We start from the raw sequence: 10,544 nt of genomic DNA, 5'->3' as shown, positions 1-10,544 counted from the left end.
CATTCAATTATTTTTATTATTTATTTTCAAATGTAAAAAAAGCTATGAATAATCTATAAAGTAATAGTTTGTCTCTAAATCTCACGATAACATTCAAATGTATAAAGAACATAATTTTTTTTTATCCAGTTAATATTGTGCTAACTTATCCCAGTGAAACATTTAAGGGGACAGAAAGACATAAACTAACATACCTTTTAACATAACATAAAGCATGTTTTCTTTTGAATTGTCAGTGAATTGCAGTAGCTATGCCTTACATCTTCCGCTAGAAAACTTGCAGACTGACGTGTTAGATGGTCTTTAGTCTTAAGTGTGCCCTTTGCCATTCACAGAAGATTAATATTGCTACATGTCATCTGCATGTGATCTTTGACCTTTGATATAAATTGAAGAATCTAAAATTGCATTTATTCCTTTGATGTGAGATTTTATCTCTCTTTTTTTTCAGATTGTCATTTTTTCCTATAAAGATCCTTTCACTCTTGTTTTTAACCAGAACAGCACAGGAAGACAACGGCTGACTACAAAGGCGCAAGGTAAAGAACGCTGCATCTTTGTATATATTTACCTACAGTACTTCTTTCTGAAATGTGCTTGATTTAATACTGCCTGTCATTTAATGACAACTTTGATGACAAAGTATTTCATGCAGGCCTTAGATGAGACGGCTATGGATTATGATATTTCCAAATGATCAAAAGTGTGTATGGATACTCGAATCTGAATTCACATCACCGGCATGCACATAAGATGTATGCTTGGCTTGTGAAAAAGGTCATTTGGTGCTAATGAACACACAATTTCCAGGGAAAATAAAGCATTGCTAAATAATATTTGAACTTTGAAACAAATTATTATACATTATGATACAATGAATGTCGCATATTAAAAATTAAGAGTGATATTACTGAAACTATTTAATGTTTATCTTTACCGCATGCACGCCTATACTCAAACTTTTGAAGAAAATACAAAAAATAAGAGTGGGAGGATAAAAGAGATAAATCTATGGTCACTGTGAGTCATTTATTTTTATTTTTTTCTCAATTCTTTGTGGATAACATCTTGATTTTACGAAGACTAACAAAGTTCAGTTTTTTAACTTTCATGTGGTAGAGATGGAATGGAAAGTAGCTGACAAATATTGATGCCTATATGTAGTTTCACTTAGATTGTGAGACAGGTAAAAACTGCATGCATGCGAAAAGAGGGAAAAATAAAGAAGTGTGAGTAAAATTCCATTGCTGAATGGTATGAACCTGAAAGCAAAACTAGAGTGGCAGACACTCCACACTATGTCTAGAAAAGTGAATGGAATATTAATGAAAGCATTGTAATTGTTCTTGTTTTTATTCTTAATAGATGAAATACAAATAAAAAATGCTTTTAGAGAATTCTCACCAAACTTTTCACGTTTGCTTGCATTTGATGTTTGTTTAAAGTGCAGAGGAGTGCATGAAAACACCCTTTTATTGTTATAGATGCTCTGATCTCAACTCAATAACATCACCGACCACATTCTATCGCTGCGTCTTATATCCCTTATCCTGTTCCTGGGTTGCTTCTTTCGTGCATGTTTTTGCAAAATGCAAAGTGTGTGTCTGTGGTTTCCTGAGAGGTGGGAGAGGTTTGTGTCTTGTATGGCAGATAGATGTCATCCATGTTTTGGGTTTGCATTCAAGCAACACTCATGGTCCCCTTTTTTGGGGACTTAAACCTAAAAAATAAAGAGTTAGATATTGTCAGAAATAATTATGGTCTTGTGGCTAATGTAAAATATGTAGTCTGTCCACACAGAGAACACTATTGTCAGTCACCTTGCTTTCCTCATTCACCCTCTTGGTGCTTACAGGAAAATTAGGGTCCGTGTTCCTAGAATGCATGCCAAATTTCATGTAATTATACCAGTTCCAGCCTTCTGTTCCCTCTTGATTTTCTGTGAGCTGCCAATAGTATTTCTTTTGCCTTCTATAGTATATATAGTATTCATAGTATATATAACTGTTGCCATTTTTGCCATTTCCAACAAATGTAACTATTTCTGTCAGGTAAACACATTCATGAAGGTAGTGGAGGAGTCTGTTTACTGATATATAAAACAGAACTATTTTTTTAAATGAAAAAAAATACATTTCAAAATGTAGGTTAAGAGGTAGGAAGAGCAATCTGTATTTACCCTTAAACTGAAACATATTTAGACATAAGTTTAGCATGTGCAGGGTGATGTATTATAGGAAATAAATAGAAACATTTGCTAATTTAGTTGTTTTAGCACAAAATGTAAAATTATGCAAAAGGGCCATCTTACCCTACTACTGGTGGTAAGAAGGTTTCAACATTTACAGTATGTATAAATTATTTTTGATATAATTTCTTAATAATATTTTAACATGTCATTGATGTAAAATATATAATTAAATATTATTTATATATATATATATATATATATATATATATATATATATATATATATATATATATATACAGTGCCCTCCATAAGTATTGGAACAATAAAGACAAAATTGCTCTGTTGGCTGTGGAGTCAAGACATTTGCAAATATGATTAAAAGATGAATATGAGACAAAACTACAGAATGTCACATTTTAGTATTAGCTGTTTCAACACAGATATGTTTTACCAAATAAAAAGAACAGCACTTTTAGAGTTCATCCCCCTCATTGATGTGAGTATTGGGACAGTTGAACATCAGGCAGATATAAAAGATTAAAAGCTATTATTTATTTGCAGATCCCTTGCACACAATCACAGCAGTGAGTCTGTGACCCATAGACATCACCAGACTCTTGGTCTCATCCTTTGAAATACTTTTCCCAGCCTTTAATGCAGCCAATTCCAATTGTTGCTTGTTTTGGGGAGTTTCTGCCTTTACTCTCCTCTCCAGCTGGTCAAATTCATGTTCAATCGGGTTTAAATCTGGAGATTGACTTGGGCAATCTAAGACTTTCCATTTCTTTGCCCTTATAAATTCCTTGACTGAACTGGCAGGGTGTTTTGGGTCATTGTCCTGATGCAATATGAAGCACTTCCTAATGAATCTGGTGGCATTTTCTTGAAAATCGGTAGGGAAGATGGTTTTGTACCCTTCCAAATTCATTCTGCTACTGTCATCATACATTAAGTCATCAGTAAAGTTGAGAGGGCCTGTTCCAGAGGCAGCCATGCATGCCCACGCCATGACAACACCCCCACCATGCTTTACAGATGAGGCTGTATGCTTGGGATCATTTGCAGTTCCCTTTTTTTCCTCCACTTTTTTGCTTTCCCATCACTTAGATAAAGGTTACTCTTTGTCTCATCGGTCCATAAACATTGGTTCCAAAACTCTTCTGGCTCACCTTTGTGCTTTTTGCAAACTCTAATCTTGCCTTTCTATTTTTGGTGCTGGTCAGAGGTTTGCATCTTGCTGTGTAGCATCTGTAATTCTGTGTCAAAATCTCCTGAGGACAGTAGATTGTCAGAGCATCACCCCAGCGTTCTGGAAGTTGTTGGTGATTTTACAGACACGTCTTTTAGGATTCATTTTCACAGCTTTTATGATTTGTCTGTCATCAACTACTGTTGTTTTCTCAGGCGATCAGGTCGTTGTTGGTTGCTGGTGGTTTCCAAACTCTTGATTTCTCCATGCCCTTTGTTTTTGCTATAGCTATAATTGACTTCCTCTTTTCTTTTAGCATCCAAATTGTTTGCTTTTGTCTCAAAGTCAGCTCCCTCGTCTTCATCCTGGTTTGTGTGTGTCATCATCGAATGCAAGATTCAAAATGCAGAAGTAATGGATGTAACTGATACAACACATTCCCTGCTTTTAATATTTGAAGAATTAATGCAACAGGACACAGCTGATCACTTAGAAAGACCTGTGAGGCAACTGTTCCAATACTTATCCTCACATCAGATAGAGGGATGAAACTCTAAAAGTGCTGAACTTCTTAGCTGGTAAAACATCTATGTGTTCAATCACCCAATAATAAAATGTGACATTCTGTAGTTTTGTCTCATATTCATCTTTTAACCATATTTGTAAATGTCTTGACTCCACAACCAACAGAGAATTTTGTCTTTACTGTTCCAATACTTTTGGAGGGCACTGTGTGTATATATATATATATATATATATGTTTTTTTTTACATTTGTATTTTTTATTTTGTGTGTGTGTATATATGGGGAGGGTGGAGGGGCATCTTATCCCAATGTTCTAATTCGTCTTATTTCAAAATAAAAAAAATACAATATTGTACTCCACAAATCAAAAAGCATTAATGTGTGTATAGATCCCTCATTAACAAACAAATACAAAAAATGTGTTTCACAACATAATACAGTGTTGTTGATCAGTATTTTCCAGAAAGAAATAGATCAGTTAACCTCAAATCTCACAAAATTAAAAATAGCATGGACATTCACCAAGAGTGTTGAAATTAGATTTTTTTTAAGCAATATTAAGCGATCATATTTCCTAACACAGGAAAATACAATGTTAAGTTAATCTTAAAGATAAGAAGCTAATATTCAGGTAAATGTTTCATTGTATCTCCTACAGTATGCATTATGTAAAATGAAAATGTAATGTAACTCTGTACATCAATCTGCAATCTCTTGACTTCAGGAATGCCTCAGTCTGAGAGAGAGAGTGACAAAAGAGTGAATGAGAGAGAAAATGAACGACAACCATCACTAAAAAAAGAGCGTGATGCATCTCCCCCTCTGTTAAATGAATCCTCTTCACCCCAGCACGTGGAACATCTTTCTTCTGGAGTACGTTCTGTGAGTGAGCTTCATTCTGTTGTACTTTCTTTAACGATGCCTTAAAAAATGACATCCCTTTGTAGGTTGTTTGCATAAAATACACTGCATTTTCTGAAGATTCCAAATTATTTTATGTACAGAAGTCTTTTGTCTAATAAAAGTCTTAATTTTCTTGCTATGTGAACTGCATTATATTTGTGATATATTGCAAATATATACATATCCTTTTTATTTGTTCTTAATGTTTGCAATTTTTTTCTCATCCTCTATGCCAGGTACGTTAATAAACTACTGTTTAAAAGCTCTATTGTTTTATTGTGTTGGCCTGATTCTCTGTGTGTTTGTGTGCAGAGAGCTGCTGATGAGGAACGGATGCAGTTTCTTCAGCTGGTGTTTCAGAATTCTCCGGCTGGCCCGATCAGGCCGTCTGTACTTCGCTCTACAGCTCTCCTGCTTCAGGGTTTGTGTTCCAATTAATTATTCAAACATATTCCATATTTTTCCTTGACATAGACAAAGTGGTGAAATCCTTAGAGATGTCATTATATGCTATATATTTACACGTTATGATGAGCAAAGGCATTTTAAAACACAAAAACTGTTATTGCATATAACTTATTCAGTTTCCATTCAAAAGGTTTCAAATGAAATAAAACAAAACATGAACTCTGTCTGAAGAATGTGCTGTTTAACAATGTAGATATATTGTATATAAAACGTTTGTGGTTATATGTTTACTTACCCCTTATACAATCTGCAAAATGATAATAATTTTAATTTTTTTGAAACAGAGTGATTATTAAAATGTCAGTTTTTTTATTATAACTTACTGAATAATGCTAACTGAACTTACACAAATAAATCTGCAAACAACAACAACAATTGTTATTAATTATTCATATTATTTCTTTTATATTTTTAATGTTTGACCACAACTATTTAAAATTTGATAAACACATCTCTTCTGTTATTGGATCCAGTTATCATCAGCTTCGCTTGCGGTCCAAAATTAAATATTTTCTCACTCTTAAAACTCTAGAAATGGCTGTTCACGCTTTTGTTACATCTCGTCTAGATTACTGCAATTCTTTATACTGCGGTATATCTAAGTGTCAAATTGCACGTCTTCAGCTTGTTCACAATGCTGCGGCCAGACTTCTTTTAAAGTGTCGTAAACATGAACAAATCACCCCAGTTCTTAAATTTTTTGTTTTGTCAGAGAATAGACTTTAAAATTCTTCTCTTTATATATAAATCCCTACACAACCTAGCCCCTGTCTATCTCTGTGAACTTCTTCATCTCTGCACTCCGTCCAGAAGCCTACCATCCTGTGACCAGGCTTTGTTGGTAGTCCCTCAAGTTAGGCTTAAGTGTAGAGGTGAGCCTGCATTTGCAGCGGCAGGGCCCCGACTTTGGAATGCCCTGCCTCTAGAGATTAGAATGGCCCCGTCGCTGTCTGTTTTTAAGTCCCTGCTAAAAACGTATTTGTTTTCCTTAGTGTATTGACTACTGTGATATGGCCATTTTTCATTTTTAAACGGGTTGTATTAAATTTTTGTTGGGTCTGTTTTCTGTGTATGTGGTATAATCTGTAAAGCACTTTGGTCAGCCTGGTGGCTGTTGTAAATGTGCTATACAAATAAAATGAACTTGAACTTGAACTATCAAAATGCGTAGTGTAACAATGAATTGATAAGTGTTATAAAGTATTAACTGTGGTTACAATTGTACAAGATTGTACAATGCATTATAAGGTGTATTAAAAGCCATAATTCATGCATTAAAACTACTTTTATAATGCATTATAATACATAAAGGTTTTAAGTAAAGTGTTACTGTAATTTTATATAGTATATTATATATTTAGATATATACTTTATTTATTATAAAAATAATTATATGTATTATAATTTTTAAATAATAAACACACATACATACAATTTAATTGAGATACATAGTTTAATTTTTAAATTTATATATTATATTTTACTAATTTAAAAACAATGTAATATAATAACTCACAAGTGTGCACTGTTTTGCCTTATTCTTTAGCAAATGAGAGCCACCAAACAGCCATGAACAGAAGAAAAGATACAGGTCACAGTGCGCAGATTTCCATCCAAGCTGTTGCTGGATCAAGCCAGCACAGGAAACAATCTCCCAGCTTTCATTCTCACAGGTAATTATCACTGAAAAAAGAAATGTTCTTCAGTGTTCATCGATAAGAATCTTGATGTTCCTCATCTGTCCTCCTCAGCCCTGTCGAGTCAGAAATCCAGAGATCCAGCGCTCTCTTTGTAAATGGACAATGTCGTTGGCCAGGCTGTGACAAAGTCTTTGAAGGCTATACTCATTTTCTGAAGTAAGTTTTTCAGTTTCTAAAGTAAAATCAGCAAGCCTCCCTTTTTGGAATCAATCATTTTCAAACTTTAGAAAACACATTTTGATACCGAATTCATCTAGACATCTAAACCGAGACCACAGCACAGATGAGAAAACGATTGCACAGTGGCGAGTTCAGCAAGACCTGGTACGCCACATGGAGAATCAGGTACAGCAGCGATAAAATCTCTTACAGTCAGCACACGCAAGTCATGCTTTGCATCATTGATCATCATCAGTTATCATGAATGAGAAAGTGAATCATGGTTTCATTGGTTTTGAGTCATTCAGTGTGAACCCAAAAGAATCAAACATCTTGGTAAACGTGGTTTGAGAACCCACTGACTCTAACATGCTATATGTGATGATTTCAGCTCATTCAGGAGAAGCAGAAACTTCATGCCATTCAACTTCACCTTCAGCTGTTTGAATGCATCTCGACACATACTGTAAGACTCTTCAGTATATTCGTTGTCACTGCCAGAAGTTTCATGAGAACGTTTAGAAATAACGATTCTCACAGTAAACACGACATTTCCTTTTTGTGATTTCATAAAACGTCAGTAAATTAATGTCAGTAATGTCTCAAGATGTCTACGGGAAACCATATCTGTGCTCAACATCACTTTCATATGTAGGACTGACTTGTGTGTTTCCATTCAGGGAGCTGCTACAGGCGGGTGGAGGCCGCTGGCACTAAATTTGCCCTCATTGGGGGAGCCAGATGGCAGGACAGAGAGAGCTAGTGAAGCGCCGGTACATCAGGAACCCTGGCACATACCTCCACCACACCTGCTGCCAGGTAAAACCTGCTAAAATACAAAATACACATCTCGCTGTGCCTCTAAACACACACAGTCTAGCTAAGAAGTGTCATTAAACTAGAAAAGGAACTGAACTGCCATGCAGATGTTGAAGGCATTGAAAAATATTCCGATGATTAAAGGTTACCATCTATACCGCTGTTTACAGTGTGAAGGTCACACTTATCTTATACTTACTTCCTTTCTCTTTATGTGTTTATGCTGTTGGCCAGAAAGTTGAAAGTTGGTGGTCTACCACTATGACTACAGATGAAGTTGTGAGATTGCTTGCTTCCTGTTGCCACACTTGGCATACAGACCACAAAGGAAGCCTTAGATCTGGACCAAATGTAGTTCAGACGCTCTCAGATGGAATTTTGCTCATAAGCCGTCTATTATAAAACCTTGATTTTGCATTTGCTAGATGCATTGTGCAAGAATATTATCGAAAATGACTGACTCACAGGTGTTACCCGACTGTATGTTTTGCACTTGCAGGAAAAACACATAGCGACATACACATGCACAAAGCACATATGAGTGTTTGCAGTCCATTTCCAAGAATTATTGTACAGTGTTTTGTTAGTAATTTGGCTTTCTGGTAATTACAGATTTTGTTAGCAGTATTGAATACTACAAATATGCTAACTTGCGACCTCCATATACATATGCTTTCTTAATCAGATGGGTAAGTAAATAATTTTTGTTTGCCTTCATTATATATAAAAAAATTAAATAAATAAATAAATAAATATATATATATATATAATTTATTATAATAGTTTTTAATAAATTTCACTCACTCTGAATTTTAAATGAATCCTAATATATATATATATATATATATTAGGATTCATTTAAAATATAAATATATAAATAAGTATAAATTTTAAAAATATATAATATATAAATATATATAAAATTTATCATTGATCCCTACAGTCAATCCTGGAAGCTCCAGACAAACAGCGGACGCTAAACGAAATTTACAACTGGTTCACAAGAATGTTCTTCTATTTCCGTCATAATTCTCCTACATGGAAGGTACTATACATGCTGACACTGCCAACTAACCAGTCCCAAACAGTCCCATTTCTGTTCAGTTCAAAACTCAATTATCAATTATATTTTTTAACAATATGAGCAGGTTTATTTCTGAGGTCCTAAGACTGGCCTGACACAAGCGCAAAACACTTTGGGACATTATGTTTTTGGCCATATGGTGCCGCTGTTGGCATATGATCATGCTGAATAATCTCACTGAACGCCATAGGCCTGTTTCATATTAATAGAAATTATATTCTCTGGTTACAACTGTTTCAAACTTTTTCTCAGAATGCTGTACGACACAATCTTAGTCTCCACAAATGCTTTGTGCGGGTGGATGGGAGGATGGGTGCGGTGTGGACAGTGGATGAGGAAGAGTTTCAGAAGAGAAAAGGGCAGAAAATCCACAGGTCCTCTCATGTTCTTCCCTCATCCTTAGACAAATTACATACACAATGTGATTTTCAAGATGATCAAAATATGAATTAAATTCACAAAATATGCTCATTGCTTTGAAAAGTCACGTAATGTCTCATATGTTGGTTTACAGGGACTACACTTTCAAATGGCTGACACCCTTCTCCCATTGCCCATCCCATGAAGCCTCAGATGTATCAAAAAAAGCCACGAATTCTCAGTGAAACATTTTTCAAATGTTTAGTGTAGTATGCATTAAAATGAGGTTCAAATATAGATTGTAGAGTTTTAGGTATACCCTTAAGGATGGGATAGTTGTTAATATTCATATTTACATCTCTGTCTGAAAAAAAGTCTTCCTGAAAGTATGACGTTGCTGTCTTGGTTTATGTAATTGTATGTATGTAATGTATGTCTTAAAAAAGTAAATATTTAGTATGTATATGTGAATGAATGTAAAAAAAGTTTTCAGTTCAACATTTTTATGTGTTGTACAATATAGTTAAAATAAAAAAAAAGAAAGAAAAAGAAAGAAATACAACAGCAGTAACATATTAGAATATTCAAAGTTGTTCAGAATTTCACATTGACAGACCAAACTCCAACCTGACCAGAAGAGGGTATCTGTGTGCGCGCACGTTTTTGGGTGTGGTAATTCTGGAACAGAGCAGGCAAAGACTCAAAGCTGCTAGAATGAAAGACAAAGAAATTTCCTATCCACATTTATAAATCGTATGCTGATGATATTGATACTGTAAAACAATTTAAAACTGAGCCACTGAAGTGGGTTTGATTAAGGGCAAACTGTTTGTTGAATCAAATATATCTTATGAAATTCCTCACCATGTTAATTTAGAATTAAGAATTTTTAGAATTCCATCCTTTTTCTGCTACTTATTCTTCCTCAGATGTGCAAAAGGACACCTTTTCACCTTATTTTGCACATCTGTGATTCCATGCTGTAGTCTAAAGGTGGAGGATAAATAAATCTACTGCACCCACAGAGGGGGGGTTCTATGTTTTGTCTTCCATCTTGAGCTTCAGCCCAAGCTTTTGTGCACTTCTGCCACCACAGGCTTTTGTTCACCCTTACATTCCAGTGCCACTATATGAATGCCATTGAGG

General features: G+C 34.8%; 1 protein-coding gene across 1 annotated transcript; it reads left to right on the top strand.

Annotated features, from left to right (window-relative positions):
- Positions 1–270: 270 nt before the first annotated feature.
- Positions 271–9,923, top strand: LOC306848955 (forkhead box protein P3-like). Its single transcript, XM_079383749.1, has 12 exons — positions 271–539; positions 4,630–4,787; positions 5,121–5,229; positions 6,823–6,949; positions 7,028–7,132; positions 7,234–7,321; positions 7,527–7,601; positions 7,816–7,954; positions 8,567–8,643; positions 8,898–8,999; positions 9,291–9,412; positions 9,553–9,923. Exons 2-12 carry the CDS (start codon positions 4,632–4,634, stop codon positions 9,641–9,643), a joined length of 1,191 nt encoding a protein of 396 aa, XP_079239875.1. The 5' UTR covers positions 271–539; positions 4,630–4,631; the 3' UTR covers positions 9,644–9,923.
- Positions 9,924–10,544: the final 621 nt, after the last annotated feature.

The sequence above is a fragment of the Barbus barbus genome (assembly GCF_936440315.1).
Source record: "Barbus barbus genome assembly, chromosome: 29".
Lineage (NCBI taxonomy): Eukaryota > Metazoa > Chordata > Actinopteri > Cypriniformes > Cyprinidae > Barbus > Barbus barbus.
The sequence above is the reverse complement of the archived record's forward strand: the minus strand, read 5'-3'. Positions and strand labels throughout refer to the sequence as shown.